The 25,919-nt window shown below is 48.0% G+C and overlaps 2 protein-coding genes and 1 long non-coding RNA gene across 6 annotated transcripts in view; 2 read left to right on the top strand and 1 right to left on the bottom strand.

The window, feature by feature from the left end:
- Positions 1-8,924, bottom strand: part of LOC143271784 (uncharacterized) — a 29,547-nt gene extending 20,623 nt beyond the window's left edge. The window contains exon 1 of the long non-coding RNA XR_013048914.1: positions 8,718-8,924. This is a non-coding gene — a long non-coding RNA (uncharacterized LOC143271784). The remainder of the gene's footprint in view (positions 1-8,717) is intronic.
- A 185-nt stretch (positions 8,925-9,109) lies between these two features.
- Positions 9,110-10,743, top strand: Rrs1 (regulator of ribosome synthesis 1). Its single transcript, XM_015993521.3, has one exon. It carries the CDS (start codon positions 9,191-9,193, stop codon positions 10,286-10,288), a length of 1,098 nt encoding a protein of 365 aa, XP_015849007.2. The 5' UTR covers positions 9,110-9,190; the 3' UTR covers positions 10,289-10,743.
- Positions 10,744-11,791: 1,048 nt separating this feature from the next.
- Adhfe1 (alcohol dehydrogenase iron containing 1) overlaps positions 11,792-25,919 on the top strand; it is a 33,789-nt gene continuing 19,661 nt past the window's right edge. Inside the window, exons 1-8 of one of the 4 annotated variants that reach the window (XM_006974677.4) lie at positions 11,792-11,944; positions 15,470-15,507; positions 17,049-17,095; positions 18,209-18,262; positions 18,430-18,584; positions 18,910-19,106; positions 20,805-20,882; positions 23,128-23,233. In XM_006974677.4, the coding sequence (XP_006974739.2) occupies positions 11,886-11,944; positions 15,470-15,507; positions 17,049-17,095; positions 18,209-18,262; positions 18,430-18,584; positions 18,910-19,106; positions 20,805-20,882; positions 23,128-23,233 (734 nt within the window). In that variant the 5' untranslated portion in view covers positions 11,792-11,885. Of the gene's footprint in view, positions 11,945-13,012; positions 13,131-15,469; positions 15,508-17,048; positions 17,096-18,208; positions 18,263-18,429; positions 18,585-18,909; positions 19,107-20,804; positions 20,883-23,127; positions 23,234-25,919 lie in introns of those variants that run through there. The other 3 variants (XM_042270679.2, XM_042270680.2, XM_042270678.2) reach the window with 3 other exon arrangements.

The raw sequence follows: 25,919 nt of genomic DNA on the forward strand, positions 1-25,919 counted from the left end.
AAAGGTGTCTAACTTCAAACAATTAGAAGAAATAAATAATGGGAAGTAAATTCTCATTCAAGATAAATATGGAGGGAGATAGGAATGGGGGACCAGACAAATAAAAGGGTTAAAGACAGCAAATTCACACACACCCTAAACTCCAGGGACTACCAATGATAAACTAGCCAGGTAAAGGTAGACTGTCAATAGGTGTTTGAAAATCTGGCTACTTCAGTGACTGGGAAGCATTGCCCAAGCAGCCCATTTGTCTGTGGAGCCTGCAAAGTCCTCTGTAGGTTCTGGAAGATGCAGCAAGACCTTTGCAAGAAATGGTTACAAAGACACAAACACTTTTTCTTTTTGCAAATTGATAAAAAGATTCTAGTAGGGAGTTTTACTTTTGCTGGTTGTCTTAGTTAGGGTTTCTATTGCTATGAAGAGACACTATGACCAGGGCAAACACTTTAAAGGCAAACATTTCATTGGGGCTGGCTTACAGTTTCAGAGGCTTAGTCCATTATCGTCATGGTGGGGAGCATGGCAGCATGCAGGCAGACATGGTGTTGGAGAGGTAGCTGAGATTTCTGCATCAAGATCAGCAGACAGCAGGAAGAGAGAAACTGAGCCTGGCTTGAGCTTCTGAAACCTCAAAGCCCATCCCCAGTGATACACTTTCTCCAACAAGACCAAACCTGTTCCAACAAGGCCATACCTCCTAATAGTGCTACTCCTTGATAGCTAAGCACTCAAATCTATGAGCTTATGGGCCCGTTCCTATGCAAACCATCACATTCCACTCCCTGACCACCATAGGCTTGGAACTATATCAACATGAACAATGCATTTAGTACAACTTCAAAAGTTCCCATAGTCTGTGACAGTCTCCACACTGCTATAACACTCAACACTGTCCAAAGTTCAAAGTCTCTTCTGAGACTCAAGCCATCAACTATAATCCCCTATAAAATCAAAATCAGAAAGCAGATCACATACTTCCAACATACAATAGCACAGAATATGCATTACCTTCCAAAAGAGAGTAAAGGGAACATCGTGACCACACTAGACCAAAGCAAGACCACAAATCAGCTGGACAAACTCCAAACTCTTCATCTCCATGTCTAATGTCAAAGTGCCCTTCAGATCTCCAACTCCTCTCAGCTTTGTTGACAGCAACACACTTCTCTCTCTTGGGCTGGTTTCACTCCCAACAGCTACTCTGGCACCTCCAACATTTTGGGGTGTCCAGTGAAATCCAGGCTTCACTTTCAAAGCTTCACACAATGGCCTCTCTAGACCTCTATGCAGGGGCACACCTGGCCTCAGCAGCTTTCCTCAGTCATGGAGGGAGAGTCCATAACCCCTCTCTTGTATCCTTGACTCTAAGGCCAGAACTGTGGCTGACACTGCCAAGTTCTGCTGCTTGCTGGGCCCCCTCATTCAAATACATTTTTACTAGCTTTCTGGTTTTGATGGTTTCCTTCACTGCCTGAGCTTTGCTGTCCTGGAACTCACTCTGTTGACCAGGCTGGCCTCACACTCAGATATCTACCAGCCTCTGTGCTGGGAGTAAAGGTGTGCACCATCACACCCACCCTTAGCTTTTCTTTGATTCCTTTTCACACATTGGAAGCTTAGCTGGATGGGATCTTGGCCTGACATCACCACTCACTTTATTCCACTTAGCGTCAGGCTTTTTTTTTTAACCTGTTTACACTTCCTGGTGCCCCTTCCCCCTTAAAACCGTACAGTTTGTATTTTTCCTTGCTCAGCTTGCTCCTTTTCTTTATAGATCTGCATAAGACTGGCTACAAATTACCACACGACACAGTCAACACTAGGCTGTTTCGAAATCTCCTCTGCCAATACAATTAATCCAAAACTCTTCAATTTAGCTTCAGGCAAACTTTTTGGACAAGGGCAAAAAGCAGCCACATTCTTTGCCAAAGTATCACAAGAATGGTCTCTAGGCCACATACTAATATTCTTCTCATCTGAAACCTCTTGAGTCAGTGTCCGACAGTTCAAATCACCCTCGGCACCACTGTCTTCCATGCTCCTACTAGGATGTCCCATGAAGCCCCGCTTCAAACATTCAGCTGCTTTCCTAACCCAAACTCCTAAAGTCCACATTCCTCCAAACAAAAGCATGGTCAGGCCCATCACAGCAATACCCCAGTCCCTAGGACCACACCGGTTTTATTGTGTTTACTCTGAGAAGCCTTGTTTCCTATCCTTCAGAGCAGTGGTTCTCTGCCTGTGGGTTGCAACCCCTCTGCAGAAAACATAGCTATTTGCATTATGATTCATAACCAATATAGTTACAGTTATGAAGTAACAACAAAAACCCTTTTATGGATGGAGGTCACATGAGAAACTGTATTAAAGGGTCGTATTAGGAAGGTTGAGAACCACTGCTTTAGAGCATGCTGAGTTTAACTTACAGCTTATTAAAGTGTGCTTGGGGGTGCCAGCAGCGGTGTGGGTGTGTGAGCCAGCCCCACCCCACACTGACCACCTCACGGCTCTTCTCAGCTGATGGCTTCTGGCACCGATTCCAGCCAGAGAAAGACTCATCCTCCTGTGGGGGGCTGGCCACTAGGAATTTGATCATGTTCCACAGAATATATGGACAACACAAATGGACTTGTTGAGGGTGTGTGGGGGGGGGGGGGAGCGGGTGGATGGGGTGGGCACGGAACACCCGGGAGATGAGTGTGATCAGGATGCATGATGTAAGATTCCCAAATAATCAATAAAAAATAATTTTTTAAAAAAGTAGCTGGGTGGTGTGACTCAGGCCTTTAATCCCAGTACTTGAGACACAGAGGCAGGCGGATCTCAGTGAGTTCGAGGTCAACTGATCTACGGAGTGAGTTCCAGGGCAGCCAAGGCTGTTAAACAGATAAACCCTGTCTCGAAAAACCAAAAAAAAAGTAGGTGTGCTTTCCAGATGAAAACTATCTTTATTGCCATTCGAAGGTAGGGAAACTTGGCTCTGTTAATGAACAATTCCTTTAGCTGATGGCGTGGTCACTGTAGGACAGTGGTGTCACTAAAAGATTTAAGCCGTCAGAAATTGACTGCAAATGTCAGGACAGGGTTCTCAGTGCCGGCAAGGACGTCTCCAGATGAATGGCTCCTACCTTAGAGCCATGCTCGGTGTTACAATAATAAACTAACATAATCTGAGGTAAAATCTAGTTTCTTACCATAAGCAGACCTAAAACACAAAGGCATAGAAATCCTGGTTTAAAAGAATATTAATACCAGGAAAATACAGAGCAGTGTAAAAAACAAAGTATACATTGCCAAGAACCATGAACATGGTAGCAGAGAAGACAGAGGTCCAAATACATACAAACATCTGTGTACATGTACACACACTCATACATACACATATTCAAAATCCAAAAATTGGTGAAATTAAATTGAACATGTAAAAGTTTTATTTAAAATAAAAAACAAGAGGTGAAGGAAAAATTTATTCTTAAAAAAGGAGCATTAATTAGTTAGTTAGATGAAAAACAAAGGCACAATAAGATGTATCAACTAGACAAAAAGAATCTTCGAAACAAAATAATAACAGAAAATATAATGGTGAAACAAACATAAGAAAAAGGTAAAGTAAGGAGGTTGGGGAGATACTCAGTCAATAAAGTGCTTGCTGGTTAAGCATGAAGACCTGAGTTCAGTCCCCAGCAACACATCAGAGGGCAGACAGGGTAACCTGGGCTTGTAATCTAAGCACTGGGGAGATAGACAGGATTACCCCTGGGCCTTGCTGGCCGGCCGGCCTAGCTGAGCAGATGAGTCCCAAGTCTCAGTGGAAGATCCTGTCTCCAAAAACCCAAGCTAGATGGCTCCTGAGGAACGTTGTCCTCTGGCCTCCACACTCAAGCACACACACACACACACACACACACACACACACACACACACACACAGGAAACAGAGATGAGACAGAGAGAACTGAGATAGCAGAGATGAAGAAGAGAAGAGAGACACAGTACAGCCCAGAACTGTCAGGGCCAGGACTTCAACAGAGGTCCGTGACATCGGAGTCTAAACTCATAAGCACTCTGCTGCTGCAGTGGACTGCTTCCTCACTGCTTCCTGTCGGGAGGTACCTACTTAGATGTCCTTATTAGACCATACATCCCTTGAAAAGAAGGACTGTATTTTATTCACTTAGGAGACATTTACTGAGTACTAGTCAGTAAATATTATGGGTACTATTCTAGTATGTCCTAGGCACAACAGCTCCTGCAGAGATCACGACAACTCCCCAATCTTGAAGTTAACTTTAGATAAATGAGAGGCCAAGGAAATAAACAAATACTACAAACATAACAAAGCAGTTAATGTGGCGGGGGGGGGGGGGGGGGGGGGGGGGGGGGGGGGGGGGGGGGGGACTTCTTTAGATGCTGAACTACCTACCATAAGGGAGTCAATTTTCAAATCAGAGTGCCATGAACCAAGATTTCACACAGCAGTGGGCTTAAGAAATGGTTTCTTTTCTAAACGCTGTGTGTTTGTGCACACATGTGGCGGTCAGAGGACAACCTGCAGAAGTTACTTCTCTCTTCCTGCCAGGGAGGTTTCGGGAATCAAACTCAGGTCGGCGGGTTTGATGGCCAGCATGTTAACCAGCTGAGCCGTCAGCACCGCAGGCCAGTAATTTCCAGAACACAGGCAAAGAAGTAGCTCGTTTTAAAAAGGTCTGAGACGTCCAGGGAAATTCCTTTCAATATCAGACATGCACCTTATCTCAGGGAAATAGATGAGCTTTCTAAGTGAGAATCACAGGTGAGGTCATCTCACACAGAAAAGTCTATTCATGGCCCAGGAGGAGGACGTCCAGAGAGGAAAGTGCTTTATTAAAAAAAAATATTGGAACACCTAAAGAATACAGGACTGTACCAAGAGGAAAAGATCACAGAAGTGAGTTGTAAAACCTACCTAGTTAAACCCTTCAAACGAGTAAGGTAGAGCCTGAGACTTAAAGTGTGCTCCGTTGACATCCCAAAGGAAACCAGGAGCACCCCTGAATTTAGCTCATCCATCCCTAATCCACACATCCTAGATAATGAGACAAAGGGAGTCAGGTCTGGGAAATGCCAGGTCCTTGTTTACACATCCCAAGCCACGGATCTTCTGCAACTTCAGCAGCTCCCAAGGCTGGGGAGGCTGCGGATGCTGATTCCCAAGGATGCAGAGACACCTACTTGCCACAAGGAGGCTCTTTTCCTTACTGTTTCCCTTTGGCAAGTGAAAACACCTAGGAAAGACAAGTGTAGCCTACAACAGCTTTCGTTTCCATTCTCACTTTTCCTGGTAGTCTACAAAATAATGGGTTAGTCTTTAGAAACAAACCACTGTTAGCAAGAGCCAACAGCTAATGCTTATTAGGTATCAACATAACCTCCATGTATTTTTAATGTGGCAGCACAGAACATTTGGAAGAAAAATTGAAACTTCAATTGCCAGGATTAATATATACTCAGACAGGGCCCGCAAGTATAATGAAAACTGAACATTGTTTTCCTTAAGACAAAGTTACTGAGGACTCAATTGCTGGGTCTTAAGTGAATCAACTCTTTAAAAAAGTAAAGTGGCCGGGCGGTGGTGGCGCACGCCTTTAATCCCAGCACTCGGGAGGCAGAGCCAGGCGGATCTCTGTGAGTTCGAGGCCAGCCTGGGCTACCAAGTGAGTCCCAGGAAAGGCGCAAAGCTACACAGAGAAACCCTGTCTCGAAAAACCAAAAAAAAAAAAAAAAAAAAAAAGTAAAGTGTTGCTATGTATGGTGGCACACACTTTTTTTAATCCCAACACTCAGAAAGCAGAGAACTCTGTGAGTTTAAGGCCAGTCTAGTCTATACAGTGAGTTCCAGTCTAGTGAGGGCTACATAATAAGATCCCCCCCCCTCTCTCACACACACACACACACACACACACACACACACACACACACCACGAAGGCTATTTGTTTAGTTAGAGACAGTTATATAGTCGAGACCGGCCTCAGAATTCAGAATCCTCCTGCATGCACAGATTATAAACATACTACCATAACCAGTTAGGAATTCTTGCTCATTGTAATCTTGCTTTCATAAATTTAAATGCAGTTAAAATAAATATTTAGTAAGTAAACCTAAATTTTCTATCTTATTGGCTACATTGAGTACAAATACCTCTAAAATTCTAGAACTACAGCTTTTCTTTATACATGAATTTCTCATCTATGAATTAACCTCCTTCTAAGAGTAACATCTCAAAGTGAACTCGAATCTCATTCTCTTGGGATATGGTGTTTTATGAATAAGAAAATCATCTTACAGGTGGTGATGAGTACGGCAAGTGCAGAAAGCTTCATTGAACAATTTTTAGAAAACAAAGATTATTAAGCCTTTCCAGACAGCAGAACAAGCAGACTCAGTTTCAGTGTTAAAAGTTCGCTGTCGAGAAAGGCGCAGTGTTTGGTAGCTACTCTCTCTGCTTCTCCACAAACTACACAAAATCTAATAGTGATGCCTCTGTGGTTTCTTTTTAAAATAATGGATTTTTAGTAAGATTTCTGACTAAAACTGAAGCAAATTTTGTCATGACTAAGAAATTTTTCAAAGGTAGAGCTGGAGAGATGGCTTATGGGTAAGAGCATTTGCGGTACAAACATGAAGACCTGACTCCAAATACTCAGACCTGACTTAAACGTCAGTGTGGCTGTGTGTGTGTGGCCGTAACCTCAGAGCTGTCGGGGGCGTGCACAGGAGGATCCTCGGGTCTGCTGGTCACTAGTGTAGATCCAGGTTCAGTGAGAGATCCTGTCTCAGGAGAATAAAGTGGAAACTCACAGAGCAAAACAGTGCCCTCCTAAGGCAGTGGTTCTCAACCTGTGGGTCATTATCCCTGTGGGGGTCAAATGTCCCTTTCACAGGGGTCACTTAAGGCCACTGGGAAACACAGATACTTACATTATGGTTCATAACAGTAGCAAAAGTACAGTCATGAAGTAGCAATGAAAATAATTTTATGGTTGGGGTCACCACAACATGAGGAACTGTGTTAAAGGGTCACAGAATTAGGAAGGTTGAGAGCCGTTGACCTATGTATTAAAGGGTCGTGACATTAGGAAGGTTGAGAACCACTGTCCTATAGCCCACAGACACACACATGCCCACATGCATACACACAGGACGCACAAAAAATTAATTTAAAAAATTCTTCATTGAAGTACCTCCAACTTAAAATTACAAATCAGTAAAAGTGAGCCATGTGCAAACAATTTAAGTAGTTTAAGGGCCCTTAGCTAATATTTTATCAAATTAACTGGTATACTGAATTTCTTGGACAAAAATATTCACAGAGAAAAAAAAAAAAAAAAAAACAATGTTCACTGCAGAATTGAAAACTGGCTGGATCATCCTTAATAATTCCCCCCATCAAAAAGAGAGAAAACTGATCAGCATTGAAAAAGCAAGGGCTAAGCCGGGCGGTGGTGGCGCACGCCTTTAATCCCAGCACTTGGGAGGCAGAGGCAGGTGGATCTCTGTGAGTTCAAGGCCAGCCTGGGCTACAGAGCCAGATCCAGGAAAGGTAAAAGCCACACAGAGAAACCCTGTCTCGAAAGACAAAAAAAAAAAAAAAAAAAAAAAAAAAAAAGAAAGAAAGAAAGGAAAGGAAAAAGCAAGGGCTAACAAGATGGCTCACTGGGTAAAGGCACTTGCTGCCAAACCTGACAACCCGAGTTCAGTTCCCAGCACCCAAGGCAAATTGTCCTCTGACCTCCACATATGTGCAAAAGCACACATATGCCCATCTACACAAGTAAATTACTTAGTTTAACATTTTAGAAAGGAAGTAAATCTAAGTTAATGGGACAGTAAAGACTGATGAATTGCCTTAAGAGCTAGTTGTAGTGGCCAATTGAGAGCCAGCTAAAGGTATTCATTTTAGGTCTTTAGCCCTCTTGTCCCTCTTTGGGGTGAGGTTGGAACAGAAACCTCTCTTCACATCTGTGCATGAGAAATTTCACGAAACTGTCACGAAACTCTTAAGAGCTGCTCTTTCTGCCCTGCATCTCGTTTTGGCTTTCTTGAGGAAAATTCCTGGAGCTCTGGAGAGAGCTGAAATGGAAAGAGTGGGGTTAGAAGCAAGTCTGAAGAGGACTGTTCTGACAGAATTTTTCAGAGTGACTTGAAGCCAGATGATAAGCATACAGGACCAAGAATAACCATGATTCTGTTATATGCAAAAGTTTGCTTTGGCCAGATTTAGTGGAAACGACAGCAGATCTCATCTGAACCCTTCCTGTGTGCCTGTTACTAATTAAGGAATCACATTTACCAGCGTATGAACAACCTATCAAAGTCAATGGCAGTAAACTGAGACAGGCTATAACACCGCCTCAACTTCCTATTGAATGAAAACTGCCATTTGGTTTTCACTGACTCGTAAGCCTTCTTTGAAGCTTATCAACACATTTGGCTTTAAAACAGTCCTGGATACGAAGTACTATCAGAGACTCCATCTTCCATGATCTTTCAGGCCTAAATAAATATCCTAGGATCCAAAGTAGCACAGCCAGAATCGGAGCCCAGGCCATGAAACCTGCAAAGTTCAGCGTTCTGCCCAGAGAAGAGGGCGAGTCCTCAGCAACCTGGGGCCCGTGGACGCTCGCACCGCTCAGCCCGGCCTACCTGCCAGCCTGCTAAATCAAAACAATCTTCTGTACCTGCCTCTCAGTACAGTCGTAGGATCTGCTCCGCTCACACCCTGAACACGGGGAGAAAAACTGCCCCGCCCCAGGACGAGGTGATCAAACACTTTAGTAATGCTTCCACCCGCAGACAGCGCTAAGCACGCTCCACCCGGAAGCTGCCATTCCTGCAACCCCAGGAGTTTGAGCAGCCCGCGTCCTACAGCGACCGCCCCCTGCCCCGCAGCACGCTGGGAAACGTAGTCCCGGCCGGGCCCAGCGCCGGTCCACATCCGGTCACGAGCCCAGGTCCCGCCTCCAAACCCATCAGCTCTCCAATGCCGCCCCCTGCCGGCCTTTCCCCAGCGGCCCAACGGGGAGCCGGTTCCGGGTAGCCCGGAAGTGAACACCGATCTTCCGGGTGACGAGTCCGGACGTCCGCACGTGGCTGCCGGCTACTTCGGCGCTGCCGCGGTGGTGGTGGAGCTGCTGCCCGGAGTTGGGGAGCCATGGAAGGCCCGAGCGTGGAGGAGCTGCTGGCCAAGGCGGAGCAGGAGGAGGCGGAGAAGCTGCGGCGCATCACGGTGCACAAGGAGCTGGAGCTGGAGTTCGACCTGGGCCACCTGCTGGCTTCGGACCGCAACCCCCCGACGCTGCTGCGCCAGGCCGGGCCCTCGCCCGAGGCCGAGCTGCGGGCGCTGGCGCGGGACAACACGCAGCTGCTCATCAACCGGCTCTGGCAGCTGCCGACCGAGCGCGTGCAGGAGGCGGTGGTGGCGCGCCTGCCGGAGCCCGCCACCCGCCTGCCCCGCGAGAAGCCGCTGCCCCGGCCGCGGCCGCCCACCCGCTGGCAGCAGTTCGCCCGCCTCAAGGGCATCCGTCCCAAGAAGAAGACCAACCTCGTGTGGGACGAGGTGAGCGGCCAGTGGCGGCGCCGCTGGGGCTACCGGCGAGCCCGGGACGACACCAAGGAGTGGCTGATCGAGGTGCCCGGGGGCGCCGACCCCATGGAAGACCAGTTCGCCAAGCGCATTCAGGCCAAGAAGGAGCGCGTGGCCAAGAACGAGCTGAACCGGCTGCGCAACCTGGCCCGAGCGCACAAGGCGCAGGTGCCCAGCGCGGCCGGCCTGCACCCCACGGGACACCAGAGTAAGGAGGAGCTGGGTCGCGCCATGCAGGTGGCCAAGGTCTCCACCGCTTCGGTGGGGCGCTTCCAGGAGCGCCTCCCCAAGGAGAAGGCGCCCCGGGGCACCGGCAAGAAGAGGAAGTTTCAGCCCCTCTTTGGGGACTTTGCAGCCGAGAAGAAGCACCAGTTGGAGCTGCTTCGAGTCATGAACAACAAGAAGCCTCAGCTGGACGTGGCGAGGGCCACCAACAAGCAGATGAGGGAGGAGGACCAAGAAGAGGCCGCCAAGAGGAGGAAAATGAGCCAGAAGGGCAAGAGAAAGGGGGGCCGGCAGGGACCTTCGAACAAGAGAAAAGGTGGTCCGCCGGGCCAGGGAGAGAAGAGGAAAGGCGGCCTGGGAGGCAAGAAGCATTCCCGGCCTCCCGCTTTCGGCGGCAAGAAGAAAGGGGTGCCGCACCAAGGTGGGAAGAGGAGGAAGTAGTGGTTCCTTTGCAGACCCGTTCTGCAAAGCCAGGACTGTCTGAACTAAGGGTCAAGTTGTGCGCACCGCAGGCTGGCGCAGGGGGTGGCCGCTGCCCCCACTGAGCTCGAGATTAAAGGGACCGGTTTGCCTCCCCTCAGGAGAGTCGGTGCTGGACTACGAGTAATCTTTTCCCCACAACAGAGACACTGGCTGGAAATTAAGGGCATATTTTGAGAAATAATGTGGTCAGAATCGGGAGTAAGTTAACCGCCTGCTTTTTTTACCTTGACTTTGGATACTCGGTGAGAGTTGATCCGAATTCTGGGGCATAGTGGATTGGTGTCAACATTTTTGCATTATTTTTGTAACAGAGCTTGTGTATTTATCAAAGCAGGGAGAATGGGAAAAACCAAGTCTACCTGCGGTTTACAAGTGTTGTAAAGGTTACTTAATAAAAGTATGTCGGTACCTGGCGTCCCTTTTAACTTTATTGTCCGTAGAAGTTGTACGTGAAGCCCATGACCTGGGTGCCAATATAGGGTGTGCTGGAAAAAACACAAAGTAGTTACAGTGGTTACAGGAAGGCCACTTGTATTCGGAAAACTCCGAAGTTCTTTTGGCGCGAACTATAGTATTAAAATCACAGAACTCTGCTGTCTGTGAAGGTGATGCGTTTGGCCAAATGAACACGTTGCTTTACTTGGTAATTTGGAACCATAGTATACAATGATAATTAGCCTTGTCACTCCAGAAAATACTTGTCATTTTGTTTATAACCGGTGGTTTTTGTTTAACTGACTTGGGTTTTAGTTTTTAGCCTGGGCTGACCTGGAAGTTGAGGCCTTGTGTCTGTCCCCCAAGTGCTGGTATTATAAATGAGCGTGCACACCCAACAGGAGAGTTTATGGTTAGTGCTGTCCTGGGTGTTTTCCATTATCACTGTCTTATTTTGATCTTAATAAACTTATCTTTGCATAAGTATCTCCCGAAAATTATTAATAGCAAATCCAGGATTGAGGGAGGGGTGTTTTCTGTAAATCGAGTGGCCACCACCCTGCTCTCTTTATCTGTCAGTTGACAGCAGGTTTGGAACTGGGAGTTGGGCTGTAGGTACCTTTTTATGTTTCATATTTATAAGGTTACTTTAGAAAATGCAAGGAAAGTTCAAATCATTTCATAATACTCAGTTGTTACTGGCCTTGGATAATGTTCTAAGTAAGTTCCTTGGACTTGGCCATCTTTAGACCCCTTCCACAGGCTGCAGAGCCCTGCTGGTTCACAGTTCTAAGTATTCATCTTGAGAACTTTCTCAAAAGCGAACCTGTTCACAGAGAGCTTAACTTTCAAAGACTTGCTCTGATTGGTCGGCTGTAGGCTTTTTTGTTTTGAGACACAGCTCTGGTTTTAAAGGGTACACACGACTGTGGAGTCTTGAGGCAATTTCTGAGTTGGCAGCTGGGGCAGTTGTCCTGGTTCTGATTCCTGGAAAATGGGCTAAAGCTGGGTCAGGTGACCTTGCAGAGCCAGTCAGAGACAGAAGTTTGCCTCTTGGTGTCCAGCCGCCAGGATTGGCCGGCCGTGGGGGTGGAGCAGGCGGAGGCCAAGGAGACCTGCCATGGCTGCAGCTGCACGCGCTCGGGTCACACACTTGCTGAGGCACCTGCAAAGCACAGCGTGAGTACAGGCGGCACCGAGGATGCCACGGGGCTGGGCAACCCCCGGGTGCGCCCCTCCGGGCAGGCAGTCGGAATCCGAATACTTGCAGAATTCAGAAAAGCAGCACCGCAGTACGCGGTGGGCTGTGCGGGGCTGAAACCATGGTAGGACAGGTTGGAGCAGTGTGGACAGCTAGCGTTAAAGAAACAGTCCCAGAGAAGCCGGCCTGGTCCCACGCAGAGTGGCATGCAAGAGGAACTTGGCCCCGTGGCTGAGACAATTAACATATCAAAGCAACGCGTGTGTACTGGATCTGTGCAGAGGCTGCTCTTCTCTGAGCGTACAACAGAAGGCTGGAAAGCACACGCTACTTAGGGATCTAGTTAAGGGCATAGACACCTGTAGCTTATCTCAGCAGATGAGCTCCAAAAGCAGTTACCCTCCCTGACCTGATTCCCTCCAGAAAGGCTGAGTAAGAAAATGTGAAAGTCCACAGTCTTGGGAGACAGGAAAGGAGAGGGACTGGGGAGGAATTCTGGCAGAGGAGAGAGCCACACCAGAGAGGGACGGTTGTCATCGTTCCAGGGCCCAAAAGTGGAGTCTGAGCCGGCCTTCCTAGGAGGCAGTAAGGACTGAGACACGAAAGGAAAACAGCTGGTGCATACTAGGTAGCATACACTGCACATGAACTATTGGTAGCAGTAAATAAGCTTTCTGATAACTCCGGCATACTGATTACTATGCTCCAGCATGAGAAAAACATGAAAATAATGTGTTCAGTGCCCGTGGCTAAGCAATGGCAGAGCATAGGTTGAACTTTGGCTTTGCGATCCTTGTCCCCCCGGCCTATGGTAAAATGGTAAGTTATGTTCTATGAATAACAGAAGGCTACTAAAGCCTCATGCCTCACTTACCAAGGTGCCTGGTGATACAGTAATTCCATGGCCAAATAAACGTGGGGAGCTACTTACTGTATTGACATCTGTGTCGATCTGTAAAGTGCTTTGAGGAGTCCTGCAATGGGAATAAGTGCATTCTTTTGTGTAAACCTGTGCATTCATACTTAATAACAACCATATCCCTTAGAACCAATGTCACTCAGAACGTGTTTGGAACAACCGCGTGGGATGCAGTTACATCAGCACACTCTGATGCCAGTGGGAAGTGGAGTGGAAAAGGAAGTGGGGAGTGAGTTTTGAAGCAGGTGATCTTACGTATATGGGTGCCTTGCCTGCCTGGTTGTATGTCTGTGCATCTATTGTGTGCCTGGAGAGGATAAAAGAGGGCATTTGATTCCCTGGACCTGATGTTACAGAGGGTTGTGAGCCACCTGTGGGTACTGGGAATCAAAGCCAAGTCCTCTGGAAGTGTGGCCCATCAGGCCACAGAGAAAGGGTTCCTCCCTGGGGCCTCAGAAGACCACCCCAGAACGGACAGGAGAGAACACACTTATCTAGAAGAAAAGGAAGGTGGATTCCAAGCAGGGAAATAACTAGGGCCAAGTTCCTGATGTGGGAGGGAGAGAGGGAGGAGAAAGGAGAGATGGTTCATTTTTCAGGAGCTAAAACACAGAGCTGAGCAAGCCCAGAGATGAGGAGAAAGCCAGCGATGAGGAGCCAAGCGGGCAGGGCTGGGTCTGCACTTGATTGGCCCCGGAAGCAGCTTTGAAGCAATGGGGTCATTGGGGACACCCCACCCCCGACCACGCTGGGGTCTAGAGCTACAGAGGTGCAGCCCGAAGCCACTTTGGAAACTGGTGAACATCTCAATGAGAAATGACAGTGGAGCCGGCGGTGGGAAGGCTGGGAGGCGCGTGGGGAGCTGTCGGGGGCCTTGGTACGTGCGACTGTGAAGCGTAAGGGAGAAAGAAGGGTCACATGGCTGAAGGCAGCCCAGGAGCGAACGGAATGTGTAAGGGGTGGCGGAGAGAGGGAGGAGCAGAAGGGACCGCCCAGGTCACAGAAGTGACAGCAGGGAATCTTGGAGCCCAAAGAAAGTGCTGCTGCCCACCGGGGTCCTCTGGAAGAACCGTACATGCTCTTAACTGATGAGCCGTCTGTCCGTCCCCATTTAAACCTGTACCCTACATCTGGATCCTGGATGATGAATTTGGGGGATCACTGGAGCCCCCTTTCCAGTGCTGCCTTTGACTTTGTTGACTCTCCTTGGCCTATTGAGGACAAGCAACTGAGCCTGGTTAAGACTGCCAGAGTTCACACTCCTATGCGAAAGGCTCCAGAACAAAGTAAGGGTCCCCGCTGGAAGCTGCGACTTGATTTCAGGGACCAAGGGGTGTGCTGGACGGAAGGAAACAGCCTGTAAATGTAGGCCAGGGGGAGAACCAACGGATGAGCAAGCCTGGGGGGTTCAGACACGAATCTCTTGATAGCACAGTGAGGAGGGAGCTGAGGAAGTCAACACAGGTGGGCAACCTCAGAAGGAAGAGAGGACCAAGCAGGAACCTCAGCGAAGGGTCGCATGTGAGTTCATTGGTCTTAGAACTCAACACGAATCGCGCTAAGAGGCAGCCATGCCCCCAGCGCTGGTTTCGTGTCTTTTTTCCCCTTCACTTCTCTTGTCCTTAGAAGGTTGAGTGCCGGAAAGAGCAAGCTCTCTAAGCCTGGCCACGTTCCTGCCCCTGCAGGAAGCAGGTGGCCACTAGGTGGCAGCCTTGCTTTATAATCTGTCTGGACCCCGGGAAGTTCTGCGATCCCGAGAGCCTTGGGAGTAGTGACCACCCTTTTCCTCCTTTACCTTTTCCTTCCTTGGGTGGGAACTCCAGATTTGAATTTTGGCGCGGTGGGGAGGAGGCTATGCAGTCAAGTATTTGCCGACACCCCGCTGAGGCAAGGTTCTCCGAGCCATAAAGAGAAACAAATGAACAGGAGAAATTGAAGCCAGAAGGAGGGACTGTCCAAGAAGTAGCGGATGTGGCAGGGAAGGAAGGGAAATCTCCAGGAAAGAACATGTGGAAAGTGCCAGGACGCAGGGCTTCAGAAGGAGGATGTGCTAGGTGTGCGTGCTATAGAGACAGGACCAGCCTGGGATGTGAGTAGCTGACCAGGGAGGCCAGTGGGCTCAGAGCTTCCCGGAGCTCAAGTGCAGAGCCAGTTTGAAGATAAACTGGATACCTTGAAGATGTGAGGGGATCACGTAGAAAGTCCCCAGGGCTGAGAGCTGAGTGGGAAGAGCCTCGTGGTTCAGTCAAAGCCCCTGACCTGTCATGGCTGGAGCCTCATGAATCCAGGACCCCATCGGTGTGTGCCCGCCGCATGCTCCTCAGAGCTGCTGCCTGCAGGCCTTGCTGGACATCGCTTGAACAAATACCCTCACGACCAGGATTGTCTGGGCTGACAAGACGGTGGTGGGCTGGCTTTTGTCTCCGGGGTTATCTTGAGTTTGTTGTTTCTGTTGCTTCTGTTCGCTACTCTGCCAGCTGAGACCTGTTCAGTCTCAGGACTAGAATGCGGTGTAAGAGTACTTTAAGGCTTTCACTTTTGGTTTCCGGTTTCTATTTATGTTTTCCTTTTTTCCTTTCCCTAGATGCCAGTGCCCAACACATTCTCATACTTACTCCCAAGGTAACGTAACCTGAGTTACTTCATCAGCCGGTTTTGCTTCCTATCACTAGCGTGGGCGGTACATTTGGGTCAAGTGTGGAGAAGGGAAATCAAGGCACATGGAGGGAGGCTGGTGGAAATAGCTTCTCTCACTGGGAAACTGATAATACAAGCTCCAAGTGTGCCACGTTCGCTATGTGCACAATATTCCATGCTATTTATGCTTTCAATTTGAAATACAATGTTTTTCAAAACTGAAAACGCACTTATGATACTTTAAGAATGTTTAGGTTCTTCAGGAACAAGGCTTTGGGGTTAAAAGACAACTCTAAAAGCTAAAGTAAGGTGATTGCTAGAAGAAAAAATCTGGCCTGTATACATTTTAAAAATAATCTATTTCTTAACAATTAAAAATAATAACAAAAGTTTTCAGCTCCCACCACCTTAATCCTTGTCAGACCCCGGGGTCCCTAATAGTTCGCGGTAGCTTTCGCCTGTCGCCAGGATGTCACATGAATTATTGACACATGAAGTATAAATGTTCTTCTTGGAAGGAGGTAAGCTATGAAGAGAGAGGCGAGGAGAGAGAGATCAGCCATGCATGCTCCCGAGCAGAGGGAGGGCACAGCAGGCCTGATGAGGAGCGAAAGAGAGAGGTCAGTGACCAAGGCCTTCTCCTGCTCCGGAAGAGGTGCCCCCCCAACCCCCTGGGGCAGATGGGGCCTCTAACCACCAGCCATGAAGTGGAACCAGCCTTTAAGGCCCTTGGGAAAACAGGCAGAATTTTCTTTTGTGCTAAACTTTTTTGGCTTTTTTTCTGCTTGGGGAATGGCTTAGAAAGAGAGAGCCCCAGCATACTGTTTGACCTAAACTTCAGCAGCAGAAGCAGAAACACTATAGCAAGAACGTCTGCAGAGCCGTAGAGGAGCCAGAGAAAGCTGGCTTTGGATAGGGTGACGCCTTTGCCCTCGGGAACAGCGTGGCGTTGGTGGTGTCTAGTTCAGGTCTCGTTGACAGCAAAAACTGGGCAGTGCACGTGATGCTGTTGACTTCCCTTGATCTTGTGGCTGACCAGAACTGATTATAGGTGAGTAGATTAAAAGGGAAGATAAGCATCCAGGAAGGTGGTTCAGTGATGAGGACATTTAACCATGTAAGCCCAGTGACCTGAGCTGGAGCCCCAGAATTGGCACACACGTGGATCAACTCCACAAAATCGCCCTCTGACCACCACATGCTTGCTGTGGTACACACTGCTGCCGTACACACAGGCATCATGCACACACAACAATAACTTTTTTAAATATTAAATTTATTGATGGCCTCTTATTGCCCCCAAATAACAACTAGCTTTACACAGAAATTTTAGAAACCAGTTTTCAGTACTGTTTTGTAAATATTGATCTATATTTTATGTACAACCATGAAATGCCAAAAAGGTGTGCTTTGAGGTAAGGTTTTAGGAAGATGTTTATGTTTACTGCTGGATTTTATTATCAAAAAACACTATTATTTGGCTTATTTTTTGGTGCGTGCTCTGATGTTATTCTCTGCACTTCCAGCCCCCGGAATCTCACCTTCTGGAAAAACAACAGAATATGCATTTGAGGTAGATTTCATTGACTCATTCTTTCTTTTATGGGTGGCGCACAGCATTTGCTGATGCGTCAGTGTTCGTTTGAAATCTGTTGTTAACTGGCGTTCTGCAGCCTCATTCTGATCAGGCACTGGGCAGCAGTGTGCACAATGGTGGAATGTAGTCTGGAAACAGGAAGAATGTTCAAAACACTGTCTTTTATATAGCTATTAAAATATGACAGACTCCCAGTTCTACAGACTGAATTCTGTGTGCTGTATATGGAGTCACTGAAAATTTGCCCCGGGCCTTACTTAACAAAAGAAGTCATCTTTTGGAAGAAGAGTAAAGTGCCATGCTAATTACATAATTGCTTTAATTGTTTGCTTAACTCCCTGGCCCCCTAGTTTAGAGTGATAAATTAGTTCACTCGGGGCCCTCTGACAGCCCAAGCCACTTCTGAAGGCCCAGCCTCACTCTGCCCCTCATGATTGCTGAAACTTGAGAAATGTGTGGTGGTTTTTAGATCATTTGAGAGTGGTAGAGATCCAGGTGACCCTCCTGGATTGTTCAAACCCCCGTTTTAAAGAGTTTTATAACATGAATCAAGCAAACCATGGCTGTTTTGTTTCATTCTGGAATTGAAAAGTGGCCTGTGTGCCTTAGTGTGAAGGCTCTGCTTTTGTGTGTAAACTCAGAAGCTCGTGCCTCTCCGGTTTCATTGGCGTCCAGCAGGAGGGCCTTCAACAGAGCACCTCTCAGTGGTGGTGGTGGGTGGGAGGCTACATGGATGTGTACAGATGCACACGAGGGCTGGATAAATAAAGGGGTAAAAGCTACAGAACAGACAGTTAAATTGGAAAGTAAGAAATTTGAGAGTTAATTTCGATGTGGGGGTTCAGGAGGACAGATGTTGACAGCTGAAGAAACAATGGGAATTTGTTGGGTATTGGGGAAAGACAAATGTATACTTTCAGCACATCTGGAGCCACGGTTTGCTCAAAGAAGCGGGAAGCCAGGAGGCTGGGGAGTCAGAGGTCGGTGCTGCAGAGCATACGATTGATTCTCTGAACATCGAGGCATCACCTCTGGTTTTCAGAGATACACTGGCCAGCTCTAATCCACTGAATCTTTCTCTCGTTTCAGATGGCTGTTTCAAACATTAGATATGGAGCAGGGGTTACGAAGGAAGTGGGCATGGCAAGTATCGGAGGCGTCTGCAGCCTCCAAGCATTGTGTCTTGTAAACACCAGCGTTAATGGACAACAGTCGAATCCTTTGTTCTTCTTAAAGATCAATTAAACTTGCCCAAGTATCTAGCCCAGTGGTGTTTGTAGTCAATAACACTGAGTTCATTTTTATTATAGGATCTTCAGAATATGGGAGCTAAGAATGTTTGCTTGATGACAGACAAGAACCTCTCCCAGCTCCCTCCTGTACAAATAGTTATGGATTCCCTAGTGAAGAATGGCATCAGCTTTCAGGTTTATGATGACGTGAGGGTGGAGCCCACAGCCAGAAGGTAAGGTCTTAGTGTGCTTGAGTTACTTAAGCAGAAGCCAACAAAAATGGCTGCATTGGCCGGGAGGTGGTGGCGCACGCCTTTAATCCCAGCACTCAGAAGGCAGAGGCAGGTGGATCTCTGTGAGTTCGAGGCCAGCCTGGTCTACAGAGCAAGATCCATGAAAGGCGCAAAGCTACACAGAGAAACCCTGTCTCGAAAAACAAAACAAAACAAAACAAAAAAAAATGGCTGCATTGAAAATTTGTCCCAGGCCTTACTTAACAGCATGACAGTATATTTTTTTTAATATAGCATAATGTTCTTTTGTTTTCTATTCTCTAAGCTTCATGGATGCGATTGAATTTGCCAAAAGGGGAGCCTTTGACGCCTATGTGGCTGTGGGTGGGGGCTCCACCATGGACACATGTAAAGCTGCCAATCTGTACGCGTCCAGCCCCGACTCTGAGTTCCTGGATTATGTCAACGCCCCCATTGGGAAGGGGAAGCCGGTGACTGTGCCTCTGAAACCTCTGATTGCAGGTAAGCTCTCCGCTCACTTGCTTCATTTTACAACTGGAAAAAAAAGAAGGTGGCGGCGGCCTTGGGTACTGTGCTGCTCTGCCAGCTGATCCTTTCAAAGTCTGCATTTCCAGAACCTCTGCTTTGTTCATTTCAAACCAGTGCATTAACTAGAGAGCCAAGCAGGCAGCAGTTCACTTATTGAAAACTCTGGCCTCCGTCATTGCACACAGACGATTTGGGTCAGTGGAAGGAGGCTTACAGTGTCAGGCCGTGGTGTCGCTGCTGGAGGAGGAGGGACCCTGGGTGACACTTGGTAGGTCCCTCTGTTGGCAGCCTGATCCCCAGACCCATCTGCTTGGTCTCCTCTCCCAGACGCCGGGAGCTTGGGGAGAACAATTGGTGTTTTCTCTCAACGGCTCTAGCCTTTCTTCCACATGATGGCTCTCCAGCTGACCTGGAGCTTTGTGTCTTCCCTGGGACATGTGGCCAGCATGCGCATGTGCCCAGTGCACAAATCCATATCAAAAGTATCTTGAGTGTTCCACAGGGGGGCCTTGGGATGTTCTAGACTTTTCTTCGCTCTCTTTTCTACAGCCGTTAGCGCACTGCTCACGGAAGTTCTGCTGTTAAAACAGTAACCGGGAACAGGGGAACGGTTAGGTTTCCTCCCTGCTCTCCCTTCTGCCCAGGGTAAACAGCCACAGCAGGGACTTGAGGGGGTCGAGGGCAGATGAGCTGCTGTGACCTGAATGAGGAATCAGCAGGGAGCAGCGTAATTGGAGTCTGGCGGATGGAAGGCACTGGGGAAACCGTGTCGGCGTCACACAGAGAGGTGATTAGTAAAGTTTAGAAACCTGACGAGCTACAAAACCACAGGACCCAGCAAAGCAGCTCGGCCCTGTGCCTGTTGCCAAGAGCGAATAAAGATGTCTTTTAGAGACAGGATGTGTGAGCGCTCCTGCCGGAGGTGCTGGGCAGCTCAGTCTCTGGCTCTAGAAAACCAAGCTCCCCAGAGCTCCTCGCTGTTAGTATGGCACTGATTTCCCACACAGGTATGATTAACATACACATGTTAATACTGACCTAGATATCATACATGCATGTTGCGACAGAGATCATATGTTTAACACAATTTCATGTTAAGTGCAGATATAGACAACATATGTATAAACCTGTTTGCACAGATACAGACAGCATGCATGTTAAATATGCATGCATGTTAACCATACATGTATATCACTTTATTATATGTTCAATATAAATTCACAAAACACATTTGTACATATACAGATAGCATGCATATTAAACACACGTGCATGTTAACCATACATACATGTTAATGAAGCCATGTTATATTATGTTAACAGATGTAGAACCCATGTAAATGTTAAATGGACCACATGTTAATACAGATAGATATGATATAGATTTTAAGCATGCATGTACACTCAAACATCATAATATGTGTTAAACATATATATGCAAGCACAGATACAGACTGCATATATGCATGCTAATGTAGCCACAGATATAACATGCTGACGAGAACACACATTTGTATTAAAGCAAGCATGGACATCACATGACTCCTTAGCATATATGTTATACAGATGTCAGACAAACAGTGAGATCAGCAACGCTTCCTTTTCTGTCTTCGCTTGTTATTTCTGAGGTGGAATTAAGTATTAATCTAATATTAATATTGTTTTGTTCAAGTTCCAACTACCTCAGGAACTGGCAGTGAGACTACAGGGGTTGCCATTTTTGACTATGAGCAGTTGAAAGTAAAAACTGGTAAGACTTTTATTCATAATTCTTTCAAAATTCTCTCTCTCACCTTTCTACCTCACCCCCATGTCTTTGGTGCCATTATTTAGAAATCAAGGAATTAAGGGAACTCAAACACACGTTTTTCTCTTCCCAAGTGTATGTAAAAATAGGCTGGTAAGCTTCTTGTTGAGAATTACCTAAAAAGTCTATCAAAATGCATTTTGATATATATGTATTTGGTTTTTCGAGACAGGGTTTCTCTGTGTAGCTTTGCGCCTTTCCTAGAACTCACTTGGTAGCCCAGGCTGGCCTCGAACTCACAGAGATCCACCTGGCTCTGCCTCCCGAGTGCTGGGATTAAAGGCGTGCGCCACCACTGCCCGGCTATTTTTTGTATTTATGAGTATGTGTAAATGTATTCCACTGCTAGGGAATGCCTTTGGAGGCTGGAAGGTGTCAGATGCCCTGGGAGCCACTTGACTGGGTGCTGGGAACCTGATTTAGGTCCTTTGAAAGAGCAATAATTGCTCTTAGCCTTGGAGTCATCTCGCCAGCCCTGAATCCGTGAATTTTAATAGACCAGTCTCCTGCCCATGTCAGGATCTATGGTTGGATCTATGAGAAGTGGGTATCATTCCACTCTCTGACATTTTTTAACATTTAAAATCAATTTATCAAAACAGGATTTTATACAATAAGATGCACACTTTTCAAGAGTCTACTTGGTGGGTTTTAGCAAATACACATGGCCAATCAAGGTTCTAGACATCCCCATAACACCACAAAGTTGCCTCGGGTTCCACCCCAGCCAGGCCCTACAGACCCATCCCCAGGTCACTCCTGTCCTGTTTTCTGTCGTCTAGTCATTGGGGGCTACCCCTGGACCCTTGGCTGCTGTGGTAGCAATCCTTGAATTTGACTCAATATACTTCTTCCAGCCTTTTTAGTTTGCAGCAAACTAGGCTGACATTCAACTACACATTTAGAGTAACTTCTTCATTAAATTACATGACCCTTGACATTGTTAACAAAAATAAAAACAATGTTTAAATTCAGCCTTATGGTTTTTAAAAGGCTTATGTACATATTATCTAATCATATTCTTATAGCTTCAAGTATTGTTATGGTGTGTGTGTGTGTGTGTGTGTGTGTGTGTGTGTGTGTGTGCGCATGTACACCTGTGTAAGGCCTAATCTTGGCATAACTGAGTGGTTAAGTGACTTGTCCAGTGTCACGTAGCCAGATGTAGAACAATGGCCCATGGCATGCTAGTAAACAACATTTTAGACTGAACAGGAAATAAGCCCTGGTTTGTAGTTCCTGTCAGTTTCTGTGTAGTCTATGGCCAGCAGTGTCCAGCAGGGCCAGCGGTATCCAGCAGTGTCCAGCAGTGTCCAGCAAGGCCAGCAGGGCCGTCACTGTCCAGCAGTGCCCAGCAGTGCCCAGCAGTGTCCAACAATGCCCAGCAGTGTCCAGCAGGGCAGTAGTGTCCAGCAGTGTCCAGCAGGGCCGGCAGTGTCCAGCAGTGTCTGGCAGTGTCCAGCAGGGCCGGCAATGTCCAGCAGTGTCTGGCAGTGTCCAGCAGTGTCCAGCATGGCAGTAGTGTCCAGCAGTGTCCAGCATGGCAGTAGTGTCCAGCAGTGTCCAGCAGTGTCCAGCATGGCAGTAGTGTCCAGCAGTGTCCAGCAGGGCAGCAGTGTCCAGCAGGGCCGGCAGTGTCCGGCAGTGTCCAGCAGTGCCTAGCAGTGTCTGGCAGTGTCCAGCAGGGCAGTAGTGTCCAGCAGTGTCCGGCAGTGTCCAGCAGTGTCCGGCAGTGTCCAGCAGTGTCCGGCAGTGCCCAGCAGTGCCCAGCAGTGTCCAGCAGGGCCAGCAATGTCCAGCAGTGCCCAGCAGTGTCCAGCAGGGCCAGCAGTGTCCAGCAGTGTCCAGCAGTGCCCAGCAGTGTCCAGCAGGGCAGGCAGTGTCCAGTAGTGTCCAGCAGGGCAGGCAGTGTCCAGCAGGGCCAGCAGTGTCTAGCAATGTCCAGCAGTGTCCAGCAGTGTCCAGGAGCTGGAAGAGCTGCACAGCCTGGCTGCTGGGACCCGGGAGGCCAGCCAGCACACCACTGACAGCATAGGTTCTGGCCCCCAATCTCTTTCCACTGCTTCTTGCATCGCTAAATGAAAATGAGTCTTTTCTCATACTCTTGTTTTTACATTTGTTGTCCTAAGGTTATTTCATGCTTAATGGAGCCCACACCTTTAATATACGAAAATTCCTTATGTTTTAGGCATCGCTTCACGAGCCATCAAACCCACCCTGGGACTAGTGGACCCTCTGCACACGCTCCACATGCCTTGCCGGGTGGTGGCCAACAGTGGCTTTGATGTCCTTTGGTAGGTACCGGTGCCCCCTGGAGAGGCTTTTCAGGACTGCTCTGCGAACAGCATTTTGCCACCCGAGGGCCTGTGTGCAGTCGGTGATAGCCTTCAGTGACTAACACTGTATAGCACCCGTCATATCGGCTGTCACTGTCCCTCTCCTAGATGGAGACGTTGATGATGTGTCAAATTAGACAAAAGCCTGCCTCAGACCGGCCACCCCCACCCTAGACAACGTCTGTGGCTATGGGGCACAGATAGTGTCAGTTTAAGATGACATGAAGCACCTCCAGACTACACCACCTGTCTCTATGGCCACACAAACTGGGGAAGGATTAGGGCTTCACCCCAGGGGGGGGGTCAGTAAAGGGGTCTGGTGTCTCCAGGGCGTAGGACAGTCGTGTGCTCTCAGTACCCCATACATCCCCTCTGGAACACGGTGCAGCGTGAGACTCTCACTAGTAGAAAAGGAGACTGGGTTTCCAGTGCTTAGGACCTTGCCCAGGCTCCCAGTGGCTCCTGCGGTTTGGGCTGTGATGTGCCAAGATCACATCTGTATATTAGGACAGATCCTGTCCTGAGCTAGGCCATCATTGCCGGTCTCCTGGAGGGGCACCCCAGGTTCTTCACTTTCAGCAAGTCTCACACCACCATGGTTCATCCAACTGGTGCAAGAACATTTTGCCACATTTTTGTGTCCTTGAAATCAGAATACCTTTTTTCTTTTTTAATTTTGAGATAAGGTCTCTCTATTTAGCCCTGACTGTCCTAGAACTCACAATATAGACCAGGCTGACCTCGAACTCATGGAGATCTATCTGCTTCTGCCTCCTGAGTGCTGAGATTAAAGGTGTGCCTCACCACATCCAGCTGTCAGAGCATACCTTAACATCTGTACATGGTGTGTATTTTTTATCCCAGCAGTGTGTTTCAAAATACCTCGTCTTAACATCAGCGTGTTATAAGGTTCTCAGCGGGACCTTTTTCAAAATGGTGGCATGTGAAAGTCAATGAAATGGGGCAGTTCTCTTAATCATCAAGCGCCACTGTTTCTCCTGAATCCACCATCTCCTCGGGAGCAGGACTTGGTATAAACGCTCCTCTTCTCTCGTCACGCCCACACTCAGCAGATCCGGTTTCTTTGACTCTCTCACACTTGTCTATCTCCTCAAGCTTCTTGTTCCCCTTCGGTTCAAGTCAGTCTCGGCCTTACTCAGACCATAGCCGCCTTATGGGCTTCCCCAACTCCATTCCATCGTCTCTCCATCTCTCTCACACGCTCCCAGACTACAATGTGACCAGCCTACCTGCCAGAACATGCACCCACAGCTCTGTCTGTGCTGTGGGTTGAGTCTGGAATGCCCCTCACAGGCTCATGTGTTCGAACACTTGGTCCCCAGATCATGCAACCTTGAGGAGGTGGAGCCTGGCTGGTGGCAATATGTCACTAGGGGCAGACCTTTGGGGGTTACAGCCTGGCTCTACTTCTCGTCCTATCCTGTGCTTGTTGGTCTATCTGGTCAACACACAGACACTGCCCTAAGCCCTGCTTTGTGAGCCTGGCTTTCCCACCATGCCCCTCGTTTGCCTGTCTCCCCCACCGCCCTATGAGCTTGGTGAGGACAGGGCCACCCTACTCTGGGCCCTGGCACTACCCCAGGGCATGTGACTGTCATGTCACAGGTACTGGCTGCTGTCATATGAGCCAGAAGTGACGTTCGTCTGTCTAACCCCTGGTCTGTTCCTGACTCTGTTCTGCTGCCTAGAAAACTGTCTGACTCTACCCTGTTCGATATTATTAGAAATTTGATGAGATGTCTCCCAGCTGCTTAGAAATCAAGTTACCCTCCCCAGACAAAAAGTACGTAAATCTACCATGGCCCACCAATGACCTCTAAGGGGATGCCTCAGACCCAGACCTCACTGTCTAAAGAGGGAGTGGGTACAGGGAAGACATCAGCCCTCCTTGTGGTAGCCAGCTTTCCATCACTCTGACAAAATATCTGGAATAATCTCCTTACAAGGAGGAAAAGCTGGGGCTGGAGAGATGGTTCCGTGGTTAAGAGCACAGGCTGCTTTTCCAGAGGACCCGGGTTCCATTACCAGCACCCACATGGCAGCTCACAACTGTCTAGAATTCCAGCTCCCAGGGGTGTGACACATTCACACCAACACAACAATGCACAGGAAAAAAATAAAAATAAATAATTCATTGAAAAAATTGAAAAAAGGAGGAAAGCGTGGTTTGGGCTTGTGGTTAGATATGTCCACAGTCACTTGGCCTCACTGTTTTGAGTGGTGGCACACTGTATCATGGCGAGAACACATGGCAGTCAGAATACAAAGAGGGACAGAGAGAGTCTGGGGTCCCGTTATCCCTTTCAACGTACCCCCAGTGGCCTGATTTCCCTCTACTGGGCCTCACCTACTATAAAAGTCTTACCACTTCTCAACAGGGCCTTTGGCTAGGAACCTCTTTTCTTTACCACGTGGCCCTTTGGGGGACATTTCAGATCAGACCACTAATGCTGCTCTGGCCCCCCACTCTGCACCGTTGATTCTTGCTCATCTCCTACAGTCCCGGTGGAGAACTACGTAACCACGGCGTCCGTCTACCAAGGGCATTTTTTCCTTAGTTTCTAATGATTCATCCAAAAGGTGCCTTCCCTGCTTCTGAAGGGGAGAGAGTGAAGCCTCTGCC

Source organism: Peromyscus maniculatus, chromosome 2 (assembly GCF_049852395.1).
Source record: "Peromyscus maniculatus bairdii isolate BWxNUB_F1_BW_parent chromosome 2, HU_Pman_BW_mat_3.1, whole genome shotgun sequence".
Lineage (NCBI taxonomy): Eukaryota > Metazoa > Chordata > Mammalia > Rodentia > Cricetidae > Peromyscus > Peromyscus maniculatus.

Bases quoted from the DNA above. Each gene is read 5' to 3' on its own strand.
- Rrs1 (XM_015993521.3), top strand. From the start codon at position 9,191: ATGGAAGGCCCGAGCGTGGAGGAGCTGCTGGCCAAGGCGGAGCAGGAG.